Consider the following 22,161-nt stretch of genomic DNA (forward strand, 5'->3'; position numbering starts at 1 on the left):
CCGAGCCGTCGCGTCACGCGGGGCTGGGTCTCAGATCGCGGCGGCGGCGGCGGCGGCGGCCTCCCAGCTCAGCCGTCGCCAGCGGGCGAAGCGAGGCGAGGCGAGGGCCATGGAGCCCGGACGGGATGCTGCTCCCCGCTTGCCCGCGACGCTGTGATCCTCGCCCGCTCGGGCGGCCGAGGCGCAGCGCGGAGAGCGGCCCGCCATGGAAGCGGCGTCTGCAGAGCCGCGGTCCCCGGGCGCGCTGGGACCGCTGGCTGCGCTCTGCTTGGGTGAGTCGAGGCCAGCCCGATCCGACGCGGAATTCGGACCCTGGACCTTTGGGGAGGGGGTCTTCCAGGTGCCCCGGGTGGGGGCGGGAGGAGAAGATAGAGGAACCCCAGGTGTAGGGCAGGTGGAGATCAGCCCCCCAGGTTGGACAGGTAGGGGTATCTAGTCGTGGGACCCGCAGGAAGCCGGGCGAAGGAGGCGTCTGGAGTCCTTGCGCGCACTTTCCCACCCGGGTCCGCTCGATCTGGGCGCCTGGGAGCGCTTCCTGCGCGGGGAGAGCCGCAGACGCCCCGCGGGACAACCTAGGGGACTCCTAAGGTCACACAATCCCCCCCCCAATACACACACACGCACACACCGGGGAGTCTAGGATCCACTCAAATGAAGGTGCACCTTGGAAAGGAAAAGCGTTTTTACGCTTTTGCGCAGGTTCACCTGGATAGGGTTTTGCGCTGTTGGCTGGTCCCGAGTGGGGAGAGCGGGAGTCGTGCATGGCTGCAGTCTTCAGCAGGCGAGCACGCGTGTTTTTCCTCGTGCAAGGGCACTGCGGGATCGAAGTGACATCAGCTTTGTTTGCTGGAGTGAAGGCGGGGGTGATGGTTCCAGCTGCCACACCAGGGGTTGGTGTAAGTTCCGCAGTCGGAGTGGGGCCTGTGGTTTTTAAGGTGGGGTGCGTGGAGGGAGGTGGAGTTGGTTTTCTCTCTCTCTCTCTGGAGCGGCTTTGGCTAAGTTGGTAGGCAAGAGGGAGGAAGGCAAGAAGCCACGATTCCATTTTGCAACAAGTTTGGGCAGTTTGGGTTAGGGAGGGCTTGATTTGTTGCTGATGACATCATAGAAATTCTATCGCGTTCGGGACATTTAAAAAAAACAACACTTTTATTAATGCAATCCATTGAAAATGTCCAGATATGAATAATACATAGAAAAAGCAATCTTTCTTTTAAAAAAAATGAAGAACCACATTTTAGAATAGATTTTTAGTTAGCTCAAAGGCAGGAAATGCACTTATAAAAGCCATTACGAGATAATAATGCAACTATAAAGTCGGTTATAAGCTTACCTGGGAAGCCCATTTAGTTCACTCAGGCTCATTTCTAAACAGCTGCATCAATCTGGACTGTAAGGCAAACATTAAGTTGTGACTCTTGTCGTAGGATAGAAAAGGAATCTAATGATTTCCTGGCCCGGGAAGTCAAATAGTCTGCAAAATTTCACGGCATAAGCCGGAACATAGCAATAACTTTCCGGTCCTTATAATTATGACTCTTTGTGCTAACCTGTTCTTTTGGCATCCCTTTAATGTCTCTGCTCAATTAAAAAATTCTGGAACTTGCTATTGAGGTATATTTATTTTATATAGTAGCCTATTTGGTCTGATACCGATTTCAGAAAAGCTTGCAATGTTATCTTCATAGGCTTTATGGCAAGGTTGTCTGAACATTTAACTAGCTCCCTCTTTTTAATTTGTACCTGCTCATCTTTAGAAGATGTAAGAGACTGTGGATGCGAACTATTATAGCAATATCAAGGGTGGATGGCAGTTGAGTAATATCAGGATATGATGTCCTTTACCATATTGGTTGTTTTATTCTTTGCATTGTTTCCTGTGTGCTCCACTTCCTGTCTTCTCTCCTGCCAGTTGCAGTAACACTTCTTCATTTTTCCAGGAGTTTTGATAGAGAGACATTATGGAGAGAAATAGAGAGAGACAGTCTGCATAGCGTTAGCAGCCTCAGATTTTGATTAATTACGTATTAGTTATCAATGATGCACTTGTAAAGAGAAGGCACTTAAAAAAAACCACTAAATAATTCCTCTAAGATGAAGATGCATTAATGTGGATGAAATCTATAGGTTTACTTCTTGGTAAGTGTGAATAAGAAGAGTTAATTTGACAGACTGCTTTGTAAGTTTGTCTTGTGGGCGAACACTTCCCCAAATATTTATTTATTTTATTTTATTTATCTGATTTGTCAGTTGCTTTCAAGACAATAGGTATAAGTATAAACATGAATAAGAATACGGGAAATAGGTACGAATAAATAGGGACAATAGGACAGGGATGGTAGGCACGATGGTGCACTTATGCACGCCCCTAACAGACCTCTTAGGAATGGGGTGAGTTCAGTAGCAGATAGTTTGAGGTTAAAGGGGTGGGGGTTTGAGCAGGTGACAACAGAGTCAGGTAGTGCATTCTAGGCATTGACCACTCTGGTGCTGAAGTTGTGCTTTCTGCAATCCAGTTTGGAGCGGTTAACATTGAGTTTGTATCTGTTGTGTGCTCTTGTATAATACAGTGTTGATAATCAGGTCCTTGATGCTGTCTGAGCTTAGTGGTTTTCTTTCAGACATTTCATTACCAAACTAGATAATGTCATTAGTGTTGATTACCTTGTGTGCGGACAAATGGAAATATATATATATATAAGCCTTGCCGTTTATGCTTAATTTAGGGGCAGTGGTCCACAAATATTTTGGTTTCAGGACCCTTTTATATCCTTAAGAATAACCGAGGACCTCAAAGAACATTGTTGGATAGGAATTGTATCTATCAGCATTTGCTGCATTAGAAATTAAAACTGAGACATTTAAAAATATTTGTTGATTTGGCTTTGTGGATCCCCAGAGGTCCATAGTTGTAGTAGAAGGACAGGCTGAGCCTGGGATGGCAGAGTCAAGTTGGTAATCAGCCTAGAGTCTTTAAGCTCCTGATCTAAGATCAGTGGAAGTCATTGATACGAGATACAATTTGGAGCCAGGAGCTGGAGGGAATTGAAAGTGAGGATGTATAAATGTACAGATTTCTAGTTTTGGTGGATAAACATTGAGTGGAAAAAAAAAACCCCAGGGATGTAAGCAGCTGCCTCCCCCTCTTCCCCTCCCCCAGGTCTATTTTCTCCTTTCTGCCATCAACAGGAATGCTATTCTATAAATAGAAATAACATAAAAAGCCAGAGTCTTTGGGAATACTGTGATGTAGTTTTAATGAAAGGTGCCAGTGCTCTAGGCTATCGGCACCAAGGCTGAATTTTAAAGGCCTTTTCAGGTCACATCGAGCATTCTGCAGAGATTAAAAAAGGGGTCTGTTTGGCTTTCGCTGGCCTATTCAGCGGAGCAAGCCAGTTGTAGCTTCTTCGAGAAGACCTGTTTAAACAGCCTGTCTAGGTTGGGACTCTATGGAGATTCTGAGTCATTCAGGTCAGGGTTGTTCCAAAGGTGCTTTTTCAAGAGGCAACTGGACTTTCTGGTTTTTCTTTGAAGGCGTTTTGCTTCTCATCCAAGAAGCTACTAGACTAGACACAAGAACAGTTTTTCCCCCAATGCCATCACTCTGCTAAACAAATAATTCCCTCAACACTGTCCAACTATTTACAAAGTCTGCACTACTATTACTATTAATCTTCTCATCACTCCTTATCGCCCATCCCTTCCCACTTGTGACTGTATGACTGTAACTTTGTCACTTGTATCCTAACGATCAGGGGTGGGATTCAATTTTTTTAACAACCGGTTCTGTGGGCGTGGCTTTGGTGGTGGGCATGGCTTTGTAGTCATGTGACTGGTGGGCATGGCTTGGTGGTCATGTGACTGGCTGGGTGTGGCCAACTCAACATCACTCACATCGAGGCACACATCTCCTCGCCTGGCCTCTCATGACTGTGGGGATGCTGAAACAGTCATAAGTGTGAAAAATGGTCCTAAGTCATTTTTTTCAGTGCCATTGTAACTTTGAAGGGTCACTCCATACAAGCAAAGTACCAGCAAAGGAGGGAGAAAAAAAACTCCATTCCTGAGACAGGAAGTCTAGTCCTGCCAAGAATGTAATAAGGTTAACGGAGAGGCAGTTTCTGTAAGGAAAACCAGAATGTTTCCTTCCTGCCTTCCTTACAGGATTAGGCCAGTAATTTTTTCTAACAACCGGTTCTCCGAACTGCTTAGAAAGTTAACAACCGGTTCTAGCGAATAGGTGCAAACTGGTAGAATCCCACCCCTGCTAACGATCTATATTGACTGTTTCCTAGTATGATTTGATTGCTTATTGTACCCTATGACTATTATCAACTCAAGAATGTATCTTTTCTTTTATATACATTGAGAGCATTTGCACCAAGGCAAATTCCTTGTGTGTCCAATCACACTTGGCCAAGAAAGAATTCTAAATTCTAAAAAAAACCTTCAGAGCTGAAGAAGCTTCTTGGATGAGAAGCGAAATACCTTCAAAGAAAAACCAGAAAGTCCAGTTGCCTTTTGAAAAAGCACCCTGGGCACTTAGAATGGAGTGTTTTAAGAAAGTGTTTTTCCTTTACCTAGGGGAGTAAGGCTCCTGCTGAGATTTGGACGCTCCCAGCCTGTTCTCATTGCAAATATATTTTTTCTCTCCCAAGTCACGGGCTACTTGGGCTAGCATGGTTGGAGCCCCCTCCTCTGGATGTGAGATTACAATAACAGAACAATAACAGAGTTGGAGGGACCTTGGAGGTCTTCTAGCCCCACCCCCTGCCTAGGCAGGAAACCCTACACCACTTCAGACGAATGGTTATCTTTTTAAAAACTTCCATTGTTGGAGAATTACAAATTCTGGAGGCAAGTTGTTCCACTGATTAATTGTTCTAACTGTTGTTTCTCTCCTTGATTAGTTTCCATCCATGGTTTCTCCTCTTCTCTTTTGGTGTTTTGGAAAATAGGTTGACCCTCCTCCTCTTTGGGACAGTCCCTCAAATATTGGAAGACTGCTATCATGTCATCCCTTTTTTCACTAGACTAGATATTCCCAATTCCTGTGTCATTGTTTTAGCTTCCCCTAATCTTTTGTTGTTGCTCTTCTCTGCACTTAAAAAGTCTTCCAACTTCCAGGTTCTCTTGCCTTCTTTCTCTTTGTTGTGTTGGCTTGGTTGCTGGTTGTTTCCTGTTATGGTGTCATGATATTCTGGGATGCAGGGGTCTCCAACCTTGGCAACGTTGAAGTCCGCCAGTCTTAAAGTTGCCAAGGTTGGAGACCGCTGCTCTGAGCTGCCTGGAGCCATTTGGAGTCAGGACTCATCAAATCCGTAAACGAAATCAAAGGACAAACATGGTGACATGTTGTCATTGCAGCTTGTACTGACTGCCTACGTGTGAGTCTTCTGGAGCTGTGTTTGTGATGTTGCACATGCCTCCCTGCTAAGCTGCGGTTTGCATAGGCAGGGACTTTTGAATAAATTGCATTAGACTGGTTTGCACAATGCGTTGAAATCTCAGTTTTACACCTTGTATTACAACGACCCGCTGGGCCACCAAGGAGCTAAAGTGTTAGCAGGAAAGGACCAGAAGGCGCTTGGAGAAGACCAAACCTGGGAGGTGCTGGGAAGTGTCTGAAAAGGTTGGGGAAGTCAGAGAGAGAAAAGCAGGGTTTAAAAGTCACCAAGTTTGCAGGGGGCATGGAGATGCAACAGGCGCCAGGGTGGAAGAGAACATTCACCCATCTTAAAGTTGCCAAGTTTGAAAAATACTGGTATAACATGTCATAACACGGGAGTTAACTGTAGTTTATAAAAGATAAAAGTACAGGTTCCCCTCACGCATACCTGCTAGTCGTTTCCGGCTCTAGGGTGCAGTGCTCATCTCCGTTACAAAGCCGAAGAGCCAGAGCTGTCCAAAGACGTCTCCATGGCCATGTGGCTGGCATGACTCAACGTCGAAGGCGCACAGAATGCTGTTACCTTCCCACCAAAAGGGGTCCCTATTTTTCTACTTGCATTTTTTTTACCTGCTTTTGAACTGCTAGGTTGGTAGAAGCTGGGACAAGTAACGAGAGCTCACTCCGTTACACGGTGCTAGGGATTCGAACCGCCGAACTGCTGACCTTTCTGATCGACAAGCTCAGCGTCTTAGCCACTGAGCCACCCATAGCTTATACAGACTACAATTAAGCAAATCATACTTCATCGTGGTTAACACCTCCTTGGTATAGATCAGGGGTTTTTCAAACTTGGCAACTTTAAGACTGGTGGATTTCGGCTCCCAGAATTCTTCAGCCAGCCAAAATCCTATTTTTTCCTCATCAGACTTCCCACTTCATAAAATTTTGCCGGTATATGCCTCATTATTTTATTCATCGTTCTTTTACTTCAGACATCGTGAAAAGTTAAGCCCAGGCTGCCTTGTAAGCAACACTTTCTAAACATATCTGATATAGGTATGTTTTTGATCAATATCTTACCATAAATGCCACCATTGTAACATCTAATTTGTGTTTTTTGGATTTTCAAAACAGTGAATCTCTTCCTGACTGGGAAAATTGAGAGTGCGGTCCCTTCCTTAGGTAAGATAAATTTCCTTTTCATTATAATGTAAGTTTCATCATCTCCTTGGGGACTCATCAGCCCGGATAAGTATCATGTGAGGAAAAAGATGGGCCCTTTCAAAATACGTGAAAACGTATCGCGTAAAAGCATGGATCAAAAGAGGATGCTTGAGATGTTCCCTGAATGGCTTCCTTAATCATTTGCTCATCAGATAGATGGTCAATAGCATCTTGTTACTATCTCTGGGGTCCAGAAACAACACCAGGACAACAAATTTAGAACTTTCCCCTGCCTCTAAAACTAATTTTGGAAAGTAAAATGTGTTTTGGTTTAGGAGAAAATAATTAAAAAAAAAAATCAATCGCTTCTCTGAATCAGCTGATCTCTTTTCTTTTTTCTTTTAATGGTACTTAGCTTTGCTTCTGAATTCCACCTGACCATGAGGAGATTTCTTAACCGGTTTTGCACATCATGTTTATTTCTTTGGCTCGCTTTGTGCAAAAAAAAGAAAAAGAAAAAATCCTTTCCTTTTGGCAGGCCTATTTAGGGTATTGATCCTCTGCTAGGAAAAAAAGCCAGTTCCGGGGCTTTTTAGCCAGGTGAGCGAAGAGTTTAGTAAAGTAGAAGGAAGAGGAATTGATAAGGCAAAGATCAACCTGAGGGTGTTTTTCTCTGAAAGGTGAAAAATGCTGTGGAGTTCTAACCTTCTGTTTCTGGTGCTACCTCCGACAGCCGCTTGTAGTGGAAAACCAGAGCAGCATACAGAACGGCGAGGGGTCATTTACAGCCCTTCCTGGCCACTCAACTATCTCCCGGCCATGAACTGCAGCTGGTACATCCAAGGAGATCGTGGCGATGTCATCACGATTAGGTGAGTTGTATGATTTTTTTTTTAAAAAAAAAGTCCTTGTTGAGTTTCAGGTGTGGTTGAGGCTCACCTGTGACGGAGGTGTCTTCTATTGCAGGGGTTGCCAAACTTTTGGATCTCAGGGACCAACCAAACTCATAATTTTAAATCTCGTGGACCAGAGACCCTGGGAAAATCCCAAGAAAAGTCTGCAGGAAAATTCCCCACCCCGTTTTCCTACGATCAATTATTCTTTATTTGGGATCGCAAGATACCGTCTCCAGCTCCGTTCTCAGGGGAAAGAGAGAGAGAGACTTTTGGTTTCATGCAAGGAAAGCAGCAGAAGCAGCAGAAGTCTTTCTTTATGTTCCCCAAACTCTGCCAGAAATGAGTCTTTGTGAGACTTGTCGTGCCAGCGCAGCGTCTTGGAGCAGGATGCCTTTCAGGGTCCCAAAGACTCATTTCTGGCGGGGTTTGGGGGAGAGAAAGAAAGACTTTTGCTGCTTTCCTTGCATGCAGCCAAAAGCAGAACAAGAAAGAAGCGGAAAGAAGCAGCCCGGTGGCCAGGCCAGGTGTGTGGGGCAAGTTCCCCCCCTCTCCCCTTTCCCCCCTCCCCTCACTACCTCATGTTGTTCCCAATGCAAGTGACGCAAGCCTTGTGTTCCCACGGGCCATGTGGGTGGCACAGCCTTGTGTTCCCGCGCAGCCTGGATTAATTGCTTTGGGGGTGACATTTCTCTGCGGACCACCCAAATTTTCTCGCAGACCACCAGTGGTTCCCGGCCCACTGGTTGGCGACCACTGTTCTATAGGGCTTTTCCTGGAGTTAAAACATGGTTTTAGCTTCGGATGGACTACATGATCAAAGTTAGGGCGAGTGTGCGGCAGGGACCATGCTCACACATTGCACTAAGCCATGGTCTGCTTTAAGCATGGCTTGATTGACCTGGTTGCGTTTACAGGTAGTCCTCGACTTACGACTTACAATGTGAGCCCCAAATTTCAGTTGCTAAGGGAGACAGTAGTGAATCTTGCCCATTTGATGAGCTTTGTGGCCACAGTTGTTAAGTGACTCACTGCAACTGTCTACTAACACGGTCTTAAGTGAATCTGGCTTCCCCATTGACTTGGTTTGTCAGAAGGTCGCAAAAAGGGATCACGTGATCCCAGGATCCTGCAGTTGTCATAAATGCATGCCAGTTGTCCATTTTGATCACTTGACCGGATGCAGCAATGGTCGTAAATGTGCAAAACGGTCATAAGTCACTTTTTGCAGTGCCGTCGTAACTTTGAACGGTCATTAAACAAATGGTTCTAAGTTAAGGGCTACCTGTACTGTATGGTAGAGGTAGTCCTTTGCTGCTGTACCATATCGTATGCTGTAGGGCCCAGAATATTCCTAGGGTATCCTCAACCCTAAATAGAACGGTTGTGTTCATGCGATTGGCTGTGCTTAAAGAAGTCAACAAAATTCTGACTTAAGATGGAGGCAGAGTTCACACAGCAGCCTGAGCCACAAAGTACACAACCTTTTGTAGCCCACTTTAGTGTGTTGGGACTACCCTAGCCAGTAAATAGTTTGACCCGAGATGGCCAAAACAGTAATGCAGGATTCAATATTTTATATTGGAATGTATACAAATAAGAATGCATTTGATTAAACAAACTTTTTGTTGAAAGAACTACAGACATTGTTACACAGCGGTGACACCTCAATTCAACAGACTCCAGATTTTACAGACATCCCACCAAAATAATCTGGAAGTGTAATTATGTCAGCAATTTACATCATTGAGTAATGACACATATGTCATTATGCAAATGATATACCTCACTCGGAGCTGTTTGTGCCATTTGGCTATTGCTACCATTGATATAATTGATGTGAATGATGTCATATGTGATGTAATGCACACTCAAGAGTAATGGAGATCCTTCCCCTCCACCTGGTCTAATGAATTAACATTTCACTCTACCTTCAGTTACACTAACAAAAGGAATCTTGTTTGTAGCTCTTAAGCTACAGCTTATAAAAATGCTTTTGCCGATTAGTCATTGTGGCTTTGTTACAAGCTGTCAGAATCACTCTGCCTGAATCACGTAAAAATAATAATGACAAAATTATTTAGATATTAACAAATTATCTATCATATATCTCTTTTTCTATCTGTCTGTCTGCCTGTCTGTATATGTATATCTATCATCTATCATCCCTCCATCCATTAGCTATCATCTATCCATCCATCCATCCATCTATCTATCATCTATCTATCATCTATCTATCTATCTATCTATCTATCTATCTATCTATCTATCTATCTATCTATCTATCTATCTATCTATCTATCTATCTATCTATTTATCTATCTATCTATCTATCTATCTATCTATCTATCTATCTATCATCTGTCTGTGTGTCTATCTATCTCTATTTTTCTATCCATCCTTTCTAACTATACCTATCTTTCTCTAAATCTATCTATCTATTATCTATCTATATGTATATGTATATCTATCATCTATCTATCTATCTATCTATCTATCTATCTATCTATCTATCTATCATCCATCTATCATCTATCATCTATCTATCTATCTATCTATCATCTATCTATCATCTATCTATCTATCTATCTATCTATCTATCATCTATCTATATATCTCTATCTGTCTGTCTGTCTATCTATCTATCTATCTATCTATCATCTATCATCTATCATCTATCTATCTATCTATCTAACTATCTATCACTATCTATCACTATTATTCATCTGTCTATCTATCTATCTATCTATCTATCTATCTATCTATCTATCTATCTATCTATCTATCTATCTATCTATCTATCTGTCTCTTTCAATCAATTTATCTATCATCTATCTATCTGTATGTATGTATGTATATCTATCATCTATGATCCATAATCCATCATCCATCCATCCATCCATCCATCCATCCATCCATCCATCCATCCATCTATCTTCTCTCTCTCTCTCTCTCTCTTTCTCTCTCTCAAATACAGGTAGTCCTTGACTTACGACCATTTGCTTAATCATCATTCAAAGTTACAATGATGCTGAAAAAAATGCCTTACGACTGGTCCCCATACTTACGACAGGATCCTGGCAGGATCCTCCTTCCCGTGCCCAAAAATAACAACAAAACATACATCTCTGAAGTTCTTGAGAAGGTCAGGAGGCCAAGTGCCATCCCTCCCAAAGGTCACCAATCTCTGATGGAATGCAAGATGTGAACCAGGTTGCCTTTCCTTCATTTGTATGTCATCTTCATCTTCTTTTTTTTCTCTCCATCTTTTTGTCTTGGTAGTTTTAAGAACTTTGATGTGGAGGACTCTCCCAAATGCTCCATAGACTGGTTGATGATGGGTCCTTCTTCCAAAGGGGAGGAGTACAAAGTGTGTGGATCTTTTATCCCTCCTTCGTTCATCTCTGCCAGGGACCACATCTGGATTTTTTTCCACTCAGATCCATCAAGTTCAGCGCAGGCTCAGGGATTTCGCCTTTCTTACATTCGAGGTAAAATCTGCTCTTTTGCTTCATTCCATTTCTGGATATCATGTCTGTGTGATAAATTAATTCCATTTCATTCTTGCAAGGATACTGGGGTGGCTTTCCGATGAAGAGAGGACAACGAACTGGAATAAGCTAACAGGCCTTAAGAGTAAATCAGAAATAAACTCACATCTCTCGGGTCCACGTCCAACACAATTTTCACTGTGACCTAGTTCACACCACAATGTGCATGTGTCTTGATTTTGGCTCAGCATGTTGTATGAATATAGGTAGCCAGGAAGGTTTGCCAACTACATTTTATGGCGTGCTCCGCTATATGAATTCCACCTATCGTTTTTGTGCAACAAACAATATCGACTGACCATGGCTTAATGTGTTGTGTGAATCCAGCCATACTCCTGTTGTCAACTCATAAAATATTTCTATGGTCTTTCTAGAGTTGCCAACAGAAAGGGAGCGGGGAGCAGTGCAGCAGCTTGCAAAATCGAAACTGCATTCCATAAATGTTTTTCAAAGATAGTAACTAGGTGACTGAAGTTTCTGCCCTGCAAAATTCTAACTGGAGAGCATGATTGATGACTCTTGGCTATGGATGTGTCCCATTGGAGACTATGAATTACGATACACCCAGGGGGTGGGAGAAAACCAGGGTCAAGGGTGACAATGAATGATGTGTCTCAGAGTCGGCTACACCCAGGCAGTGCCGGACATGTTAACTCCCAATAAGTCCTTTTTAAGTTTTGGAAGTTTGGCTCGAGACTCATGATTTAAATGGGAATAACTGTTGGAATCGTGACTCCTGTCTTCTCTCATGCCTTTTGTTAAGTCCTGCGGGTGAGGTCCTGTAGGAGAAAACTGTAAAGTGATTTATGAGTAGAACGTTGCCCAGTTTAAGAGACAGAACTGTGGGGAGAATATTTTGCTTGGGAGCAGAAGGTTGTGTTTGCCAAGATAGAATTTCAGTGTTGTGTTGTGTTATGTTGCTGTTTGGTGAGTCTGACCCTCGTTTGTCTCTTCCCAAGGATACTGCTAGTGGAGAGACCACCAGACAATATTGAGCTATAGTTTAGTTGTGGAAGTTTTTTAAAAAAATGAAAGAAGGCAACAGTAAACTTGGTTTTGTTGGCAAGAAACCTGCCTAGATGTGTCTATCAAGTAGCACTTAGTTCAGTGAAACGTTATCTTTAATATCAGGATAGCAACCAGAGGTCACTCCAAACTTCATATAATCCATATACTCTATAGCTCTAATCCCAGTTTATTCATGAAAGCCGACTGGGTGACTTTGGGCCAATAGCCAGGAGACTGGGAGTTCTAGTCCCGCTTTGGGCATGAAAGCCATCAGGGTGAGTTTGTGGCAATCTCCAGGAGGCTGGGAGTTCTAGTCCTGCTTTGGGCATGAAAGCCATCAGGGTGACTTTGGGCCAGTCAGCCCAACCACTTCACAGGTTTGCTGTAGGAAAAAGAGAAGGAGGAAAGAGTATTAGATGCTGCCTTAAGTTACTTACAAAGTAAGAAAGGCAGGATAAAAATCTAACACCGACATAAATCACTAATGCTTGCAGTAGAAGTTTTTAACTCCTCTCCCTGTCTTCGCAGGAAAGGTTGGCCAAGCCAGCTGCCAACCAGACGAATTCCACTGTCTCAATGGCAAATGCATCCCCATCACTTGGAAGTGCAACTCCATGGACGAATGTGGGGATAACTCGGACGAGAAAAACTGCAGCCTCCCCCCGACGGAGCCCCAATCCAACCTCTGTCCTTCGGGGACGTTCCAGTGCAACATTGCCCATTCCATCAAGTGCTTGCTGAACGAGCTGAAATGCAACACCGTGAAAGACTGCAGCGACGGCTCCGACGAAGAAAATTGCCCCGATCTCTCTTGCGGCAAGAAACTGAGCAATTTCTACGGGTCATTTGCCTCGCCGGATTTGTTCCGCCTGGACCGGAGTCGGGCCGACCTCTGTTGCACGTGGCAGGTGGACACGCAAGATAACCGCCACGTTCTTCTGCAGCTCAGTTTGCAGCTGGGCTACAAGGATTACGTGAAGGTGTACGATGGCTTAGAGGAGAAAGCCGACAGGCTGATCGAGACGCTCTCGTATCGGAATAACAAGCACACGGTCAGCCTGGAGTCCTCCAAGGGGCAGATGACCATCTTGTACTACGCCTGGTCGAAAAGCACCGGTCACGGGTTCAACGCAACCTATCAAGTCAAAGGGTATTGCCTCCCCTGGGAGCACCCGTGCGGGGATGATGAGGAGTGTTACTCCGATAAGCAGCACTGTGATGGGTGGTGGCACTGCGCCAACGGCAAGGACGAGGAGAACTGCCCCGCCTGTCAGAAGAACGAGTACCCCTGCGAGGGGAACAGCGGGCTGTGCTACTCCTTGCTCGACCGGTGCAACAACCAGAAGAACTGCCCCAACGGGTCAGATGAGAAGAACTGTTTTGTGTGCCAGCCGGGGAACTTCCACTGCGGCACCAACCTCTGCATTTTTGAGACCTGGCGTTGTGATGGCCAGGAGGATTGCCAGGATGGCAGCGACGAGCACAACTGCTTGGTGATCGTGCCGCGGAAGGTCATCACAGCTGCTCTGATCGGGAGCCTGGTCTGTGGGCTGCTGTTGGTGATCGCCTTGGGTTGTGCCTTCAAGCTCTACTCTCTGAGGAGCAGGGAATACCGGTGAGGAGACGAGGATGCTGTTGGGACTGTGTTCTGACCCAGCTCTTCAAACATGACAAACCCTGTGAAGTGAACTCAAACCTCTCACTGCAGGCTAACAAATCCCTCCAGCCGGAAGATGAATAGTTATCTACCACATCTATTCATCTCCATCCCCTGCCTTTTATCCCCAGAGCTAGGGTCGGGCTTCGCTAGCAGCAGTGGCTCTTTTATCCCAAGGACCAGCCCATAGATTTCCACTGCTCTCCTCTCCTCTGCCTTCTGTGCATCTGCACGTCAGGACTGGACCCAGCTGTTCCTCCTCTTCCTCATCAGCCACCTCCGGACCTGGGAGCTATTGACTCTCCATCTGAGGGCTGATGGACAGTCCAGGCTCCCTCCCTCCCTCCCTCCCTCTCTCTCTCTCTCATATATACATACATATAAAATAAAAAACAATATAAAACACAATAAAACTAATAAAAGAATAGCAAATGAATAAAATAACATAATAAAATAGCACACACACCCTCCGCTCCAACGACAACATATCACACGAGCCCTTTAATGGGCTCCATCCTGCTCTGGGTTCCTCAGGCCCACTGGCAGAACCAGGTCTTCAGCAACTTCCAGAAGAGTATTAGGGTGTGGACCTTTCTAATCTCTGAGGGTGGGGTGTCAAGAGTTTGCAAAGGTCTATCACGTGTATCAGCCCAGGAGCAAGTACAGCCAACAATGGTCTGTATCAAATAGCGGTTTTTATCTACAATAGGAATATAGGGATACTATGCATACACATCACTGGTGGGATTCAATTTTTTTTAGTACCGGTTCTGTGGGGGTGGCTTGGTGGGCGGGGCAGGGGAAGGATACTGTACAATCTCCAGTCAGAACTATTCAAAATTTCTGCTACAGGCTTTCCAGAACTGGTCAGAACCTGCTGAATGCCACCTCTGATACACGTGCTACAAACAGTGTCTGCAATTACAACAGGGAAGAAACTCGAGGGACCAACAAACACTCTAGCAGGGCCTCCTCTTATAACTCAGGCTCTTAAAGGGATAACAGACAAAGACCTTCTGACTCATTCCCATCATTGCATCAGCCGATCAGCTCTTAAATTATCACCTTGACAGGGAATGAGGTTCCAGAGAGAGGGAACAATCCAGTGATGGGATTCAAGATTTTTTTCTACTACCGGTTCCTTGGGCGTGGCTTGGTGGGAGTGGCAGGGGAAGGATGCTGCAAAATCCCCCTTCCCTCCCCGCCCCTCTAACCTGCTTTCCAGCTCCGTTCTCCTGTGCAGGGCAACCAAAGAAGACCCAGCCGATCAGCTGGGACTCGGGAGGCAGAGAATAGATGGGGGCGGGGTCAGTCAGAGGTGGCATTTGCTGGTTCTCCGACTTACTCAACATTTCCGCTACCGTTTCTCCAGAACTGGTCAGAACCTGTGGAATACCACCTCTGGAACAAACAACCACCTCCATTGCTCTGTTCCCCCACTGGGACTCCAGGGCGACTGGCATGGCTACGTCTTTAGACCCTTAGGAAAAGATAGGGAGAGTTGGGACGAACCTCAGGTCAGCGGGCAAGATGTTTCCAACAGGCTGGAGCCACAGCAGAGAAGTCACTCCTCCTTGACCCCACCCGGCGGAATAATCGTGGCCATAGCACACCTTCTCTGCCGGCACGAGCGGTACCAGCTAATCCCAGTGGGACAAAAAGGTCCCTCAAGTAAACTGGACCCAGGCCATGCGATCATGTGACCCTGGGATGCTACAAGCATTGCAAATACATGCCTGTTGCCTGAATTTTGATCATGTGACTGTTGTGGGAATGCAGTGGCCATCATAAGGGTGAGGACCAGTCGTAAGCCACCTTTTAAAGTGACCTTGTAACTTTAAATGCTCACTAAGCAAAATAGTTGTAAGTCAAGGACTTCCTGTCGATGGAAAGAAGCAGGAAGCGACCCATCTGTCCGCAGTGATGTTACCTGGTCAATTTCTCTCTTCTGTCCCTCATTTCTTCCTTTGATCCCGTTTCCAGGGCATTTGAAACCCAGATGACTCGCCTGGAGGCGGAGTTCGTAAGGCGTGAAGCTCCTCCTTCTTACGGGCAGCTGATCGCACAAGGACTCATTCCACCCGTGGAAGATTTCCCTGTTTATAATGCATCTCAGGTAAGGCCTTGAATAGAATTGGAATTGGAATTGGAATGGAATGGAATGGAATGGAACGGAACGGAACGGAACGGAACGGAACGGAACAGAACAGAACAGAACAGAACAGGAAAATAGAATAGAAAATAGAATAAAGGGATGTTGGAGGTCTTCTAGTCCAGCCACCTGCTCAAGCAGGAGAACCTATACCATGTTAGACAAGTGGTTGTCCAGTCTTTTCTTAAAAACCTCCAGTGATGGAGCACCTACAACAGTGGTGGCTAACCTTTTGGGGCTCTTGTGCCAAAAACTGCATGTGCACCAGCGCGCCCACATTGCCCACACTCATATGCCAGCACCCAGAATGCATTGCGCGCGCCCCTCCCCACACCCTCTCCGCATGCACATACAATTACCCTCCACCCCCCTTACCTGCACTGCGCCTCACAGCTGATTTTTCAGCTGGTTTGAGGCCTTTTTCGGCCTCCCAGAGGCTTGGAAAAAGCCCCTGCAAGGCTTTTCAAGCCGAATTATAGGCCCGTTTCGTCACTTCCGGTATTACAGGAAATGACCAAACGGGCCTATAATTTCACCTGAGAAGCCTTGCAGAGGCTCAAACCACACACCCTTCCCCCAAAAAGGACTCAAACCACACACCCTTCCCCCAAAAAAATCAGCTGTGAGGCGCATGCATGCGCAGTGAGTTAGTTTGCCTGTGGCTCGCGTGCCAGCACAAATGGCTCTGCGTGCCACTTGTGGCATGCATGCCATAGGTTCGCCATCACGGACCTACAATGTCTGAAGGCCAGTTGTTCCACCGCTTAATTGGCCTCACTGTTAGGAAGTTTCTCCTCAATTCCAGGTTGTTTCTCTCTCGTTGATTAGTTTCCATCCATTGTTTCTTGTCTTGCCTTCTGGTCCTGCGGAGAATAATTTGACTCCTTCTTCTTTGCAGCGGTCTCTCAAATACTGAAATACTGCCTACCTGTAAGATGTAGATGTTTGCAAAGCCTTTGATTAACAGATCAACAGAGTTGGAAGAGACTTGGTGGGTCATCTAGTACAACCCCACCGCCCATTTCTGACAAATGGTTCTCCAATCTCTTCTTGAAAGCTTCCAGTGAGGAAGCTCCCACAACTTCCGAAGGCAACTTCTGTTCCATGGGTTGATTGCTCTCCCTGTCAGGAAATTTCTCCTTATTTCCAGTTGAATCAGAATTAGAGTTTGGACGAAACTCACCAGGAGAAATAGTTGATTTTTTAAAAAATTTATATATATATATATCTTTGCAGGCTTCCGTGCTGCAGAACATCCGAACGGCCATGAGGCGGCAAATGAGGCGCCATTCCTCGAGGCGCAGCTCTTCCCGCCAACGTTTGGGCAGACTCTGGAACAGATTCTTTCACAGGCCGCGAGCGAGAGGCCAGGTTCCTCTCTTGAACCCTACGCGCACCTCCCAGACGGTTCTGGGGGACGGGATCCTGAACCGCGCAGACGGTACACCTGTGGAGAGTCTCCGGGCCTCTCCGGAAGAGGCTTGTGGCCCATCTGGAGGGGTTTCTGAACCTGGCAACAGCCCCTCGGCCTTGGAGGCCGAAGCAGCGGAAGTCCCGTCTGCCGAGAGTGTGCCAAGTCCTTGCCCGGTGGCTCTGCCGGACGCTGAGGGCCAGCACAGCCGTGTGGCTGAAGATGCCCCCGAGGGACAACTCACACAAGCCGGCAAGGCAGATTCAGGGAGAACATTTAGGGATCCTTTGCTGGAAAGAGTGACAGAAATTCACCAATTCACCAGGTCACATGGCAGGACAGCTGGAGACGGCAGACATTCTCAGCTACTGAGGGAAGAACTGCCTCACCCAAGGCCCTTAAAAAACTGGGAGTCCAGGTACCCTGAAACCTACAGAGCCGCCCTCCCTCTTCGGGGGGAGCAGCCGCCCAATGGTGACCCACACTCGTGCCACGAAGAACCTTTTGGCATTCACCCTCCTTGTTGCCATTCCATGGAAGTGCCAATAGCCGCCTGCCCACTCCCAGTCCCCGAAAGGAGTCCCAGTGATGACGAGTCTTTGTTGGTGTGCTGAAAGGTCATGTTCGCAAGGCAGAAGGTCAATCCTGAGCTCGCGTGTGCCACGACTGTGGGCAAATGGCACAGGTCCCATAATCCACGTCCTAGGTGCAATGACACTACGGGGCGCCTTACCTCGCTTAGCTCCCCCATGTGCCTGCCGCAGTAGGACACCCCACCCTCTGCCTACACCAGCCAGGAGTGGGGCCAGCCAGGAGTGGGGATCTTAGCGAGGGGCTCTCCCGACCCCCTGCCAGCCCCCAGCAGCCCAGCCCTGCCCCCAAGTCTCCTTTGCCTCTCTCTTTACAGCAGGGGTGTCCAACCTTGGCAACTTTAAGACTTGTGGACTTCAACTCCCAGAATTCCTCAGCCAGCAAAGCTTGCCAAGGTTGGACACCCCTGCTTTACAGCATGTCTGTCTGCACGGAGAATAGCTTATAGACAGCCGGGGAGAAAGACCGTTCACAGCCTCTCTTTCTCTCTTCCCCTCTTTCATGGAGAGAGGATAGATGCAATGGTTGCCTGACTCTAAAAAGTAAGGAGGGTGACCTTGACAGAGGTAGACTGGATCCGTTACCAAAGCAACGGGAGGAGAGAAGCACGGATTAAGTCCAAAACAAGCAGGGAGAAATGCAGAAGCGGCTCAGACGCTTCCCTAATTCTCCTGGGTATAAGAAAGGGGAGGGGGAAGTCCAGATTTGCGAGATTCCATAATTACAGCCAATCTCAATGAAAATAGTTTTAGCGTTGCCATGGAGTTGATTCCTGGTCTGGACTTCCTGATGGGTTTGACCGGTGGTGGGATTCAAAATTTTTTACTACCGGTTCTGTGGGCGTGGCTTGGTGGGCGTGGCAGGGGAAGGGTACTGCAAAATCCCCATTCCCTCCCCACCCCACTAACCTGCTTTCCAGCTCCGTTCTCCTGTGCAGGGGCAACCAAAGTAGACCCAGCCGATCAGCTAGGACTCAATGGGAGGCAGAGAAGAGATGGGATTGGTGGAGCCAGTCAGAGGCGGGATTGGCCGGTTCTCCAAACTACTCAAAATTTCCGCTACTGGTTCTCCAGAACTGGTCAGAACCTGTGGAATACCACTTCTGGGTTTGACGCTGCCTGGGTGGCTTCATGTGCTGTGAGAAAGCGGTTGAGACCAAGGCTTTGATTTTGATGGGAGGATCATGTATGAATCTAAGTCAGTTGTGGTTTATTCAATAGACCTTGCTTAAGCCATGGAGGAAGGTCAGCTTTAAATATTAGAGCTGGAAGCTTGACAATCCCACCTGCGCTCCTCTTGATGATTTTACTGCATATTTGTGTCTAAAGAGTGGACATGTTCAAAGTTTACCGAGGTCCTTTGGCACTTTGGTTGCTTGAATGTAAGGCTGGGTTTGAACCCTCGAATGAGTAATTCTATCCATGGGTAAAGAGAAACCATACACGGCCCACGTTGACGTGTTTCTTGTTGTAAAGAAAGAGGTCACTTACGGTAGTAGTGATGTCTGTCTTCTTTCTTGATCAGAAGTCTCCAACCATGGCAACTTTAAGACTTGTGGACATCAAGTCCCAGAATTGATGAGGAATTCTGGGAGTTGACGTCCACAAGTCTTAAAGTTGCCAAGGTTGGAGATCCCTGATCTACATCAGCAGAATGTAAGCAATGACTTCTTGGCTTGGTCCCCCTAGTCCATCTAGTTGAGCAGGCTATGGTCACAATGACCAGCACAACTGCCCAGGAAAGTCCACTAATGTCCTAGCAGATGGTCTTCAGAGGTATCCCCACTGCCATCAAGGCTAATAGCCTCACTGCTTCTGACAGTTGCTGCAATTCTTCCATTATTATTTTCATTATTACCCCCGTGGTGATCACTTTCTTGTCCCTTGACTTTCCAATCTGCAACCTGTTCTCCAGGGAAGAGGCTAGAGGGGTTCAGAGCGATTCCCTCCGCAGATTCACAGAAGTAATCCCAACCCAACCCAGTTCATCTGCCTTTGGCCCCCTGGATACATGGATGCAATGTATGAAACCACTGCTGTGAATTAGCTCTCTTTTTGTTGGTACCTGTCTGTAAAATTGGTTCCCTCTGCTTCTAGAAATGCGAGCTTTTTCTACATCCCAGTCAGAAGCTGTATGAGACACGGCTGGCTGACCAAGCTAGCACAGAGCCTGCGCTGTTATTCCCGGGACTGCTTAAATGAAAAACCCAATTATTGCCAGTTTATAACATTGATCTACACTGGGTAAAATATGTGATGGGAAAAACAAGCCCTTGGAGCTGCACTTCTTTTATTTCTTAAAAAAATAATAATAATAAATCTTCACCAACTCGCTTGTTTGTTCCTTTCGTGATAAAAATCAAGAAATGCCCAGGACTGTCAGCGGTTCTGTCTGGTACATAAACAGAAGAATATTATTTTTATTAGCTGCTAAGCCACTGTAATAACAAGCCAACTTTTTGAGATAGTGGGTTGGATCAAATATTCACATTCATTAACACTCCTAATGTTGGGTATGATGCTTCCATTTTTCAATTTCGCTGTTTTAGTCTTGTATCTTACATCCCCCCTCATCTCTGTTTTTGGGAGAAGAGGCCAACTTAAAATGTTGACCATTTCTAGTTTTGCATTTGAGTTCTGTCAACTGTCTTAGGAGGTTTTCCTGGTGTTGGAGAAAAAAAACTCAGCAAATGCAGGAATGCTGGTCTTTAAAGAATGGCCAAACTCTTGGTTCTATAAATTGGGTTAGGTTAATCTTGGAAGTGTGTGCTTTTTCATGCACCAATGGACCAAACTGTCACTTCTGCCTTCCTACCCAAGATACAAAATTGGAGGCTTCAGTAGAGTATACTGCGTTTAAAAACCTTGGATGCAACGCCCAGGGATCTTCAAACGTAATTTTGAACGTAAAGAGATGGAGAAAATTCTTAACTACACAAAAGGAGAAACGGTTTAGCCATGTTTTTCAGGTACTGGATAGATTGTACGATTTTGCATGATGACAGGGGCCTATTATGTAATGATGATTGATTATGGTAATTTAAAAATTGCCAGAAGCTGGCAAGAGGACAATTGTGTAATCCTTCTCTTTGTTAGACTTAGCCATACCCAGTTCCTGCAACCATTCATCCTATGATTTAGCCTCCAGCCCCCTCATCATCTTAGCAGCTCTTCTCTGCACTCTTCCTACTTTAAAAAAAAAATCATGATGCTCACAATTGGACACAATATTAACAGATGAACAGAGTTGGAAGGGACCTTGTAGGTCATCTAGTCCAACCCCCCCCCAAAGCAGGAGACCCTGCACCATTTCTGACAGATGGCAGTGCAGTCTCCAAGTGTGAGCTCATGACTGCAGTTTAAAGCGGTACTTTGTGCTGTATTAACACTTCGTGTGATCTTAATTCTATTCTTCTGTTTATGCAGCCTAGAACTGTGTTGGCTTTTTGGGCAGCTGCAGCACACTCTCCTGGCTCATATTTAAATGATTATCCACTAGGACTCCAAGATTCCTCTCACAGGTACTATTGTGGCGAAAAGTACTGCAGTGCCGGGATGGGATTCTACCGGTTCGGACCGGTTCGAGCGAACTGGATGTTAAATTTGCATCTGGTTCACCCAAAGCGGTATTTGAACTGACCGGCTGGCTCTGCCCACCCACCCCCAGTCCCTCCCAGGAGTCTCCACGTGGCCCATTTTCGATGGGCTCTGGGAGGGGGGGAAATGGGTCTTCTGGAAGTCCAGAAACGGGCCTATTTCCAAATTCCGGAAGGCCTCCAGAGCTCGGGTGGAGGCTGTTTTCGCTCTCCCAGAGGCCCAAGGGAAGCCTCTGGACCCTCGGGAAGGGGAAAAATGGCCCCACCGAAAGTTCCGGTAGGCCAAGCCTACCCAGCAACCAGGCAGCGAACCGGTTGCTGGGATCATCCCACCCCTGCTGCAGTGATTCTCAACCTGTTGTCTGCAGACCCCGGGTGGGGGCACAATGTCATCACGGGGTCCACGAAGGGTTGAAGAAATGTTATGGCTTAAATTGTGAGTTAATTGTGAGTCTTGGTGGTTTGTGGCCACAAAAGGTATTTAAAGGGGGTCCATGGTGAAAAAAAAAAAAAAAAGGCTGAGAACTACCGAAGTACTGAATAAAGGACCGTAATAACCAGCCATGGTGTTTCCTTAAAGATGTGTTCGATTTCCAGAGAAGAGCCAGAGGAGAGTTCCTCCTTTGGGGAATTTGCAGAAACTTCACAAAAGCTTTGCTGTCTTTCATAACAGGTGGCTGGTAGCAATATTTTTTTATACCTGGCCATTTCAACTTACATGTAAAATGCATCGTGAAAAAAAAAACCCAC

The 22,161-nt window shown here is 46.2% G+C and overlaps 1 protein-coding gene across 4 annotated transcripts; it reads left to right on the top strand.

Annotated features, from left to right (window-relative positions):
• Nucleotides 1-15: 15 nt before the first annotated feature.
• Nucleotides 16-18,137, top strand: LRP3 (LDL receptor related protein 3). 4 transcript variants are annotated; one of them, XM_087971553.1, is made up of 8 exons: nt 72-162; nt 199-272; nt 6,524-6,571; nt 7,287-7,425; nt 10,729-10,937; nt 12,534-13,620; nt 15,646-15,778; nt 17,051-18,137. In XM_087971553.1, the coding sequence occupies exons 2-8, from the start codon at nt 206-208 to the stop codon at nt 17,837-17,839; spliced, it is 2,472 nt and encodes an 823-aa protein (XP_087827679.1). In that variant the 5' UTR covers nt 72-162; nt 199-205; the 3' UTR covers nt 17,840-18,137. The 4 variants fall into 4 exon arrangements, with proteins under 4 accessions (XP_087827680.1, XP_026531721.2, XP_087827679.1 ...); XM_026675936.2 differs by having other exon boundaries at nt 20-272; XM_087971554.1 differs by lacking the exon at nt 10,729-10,937 and having other exon boundaries at nt 16-272.
• Nucleotides 18,138-22,161: the final 4,024 nt, after the last annotated feature.

This window comes from Notechis scutatus, chromosome 9, assembly GCF_049901735.1.
Source record: "Notechis scutatus isolate UNSWTSFEM ecotype Mainland chromosome 9, rNotScu1.2, whole genome shotgun sequence".
NCBI classification, from domain to species: Eukaryota; Metazoa; Chordata; class Lepidosauria; order Squamata; family Elapidae; genus Notechis; species Notechis scutatus.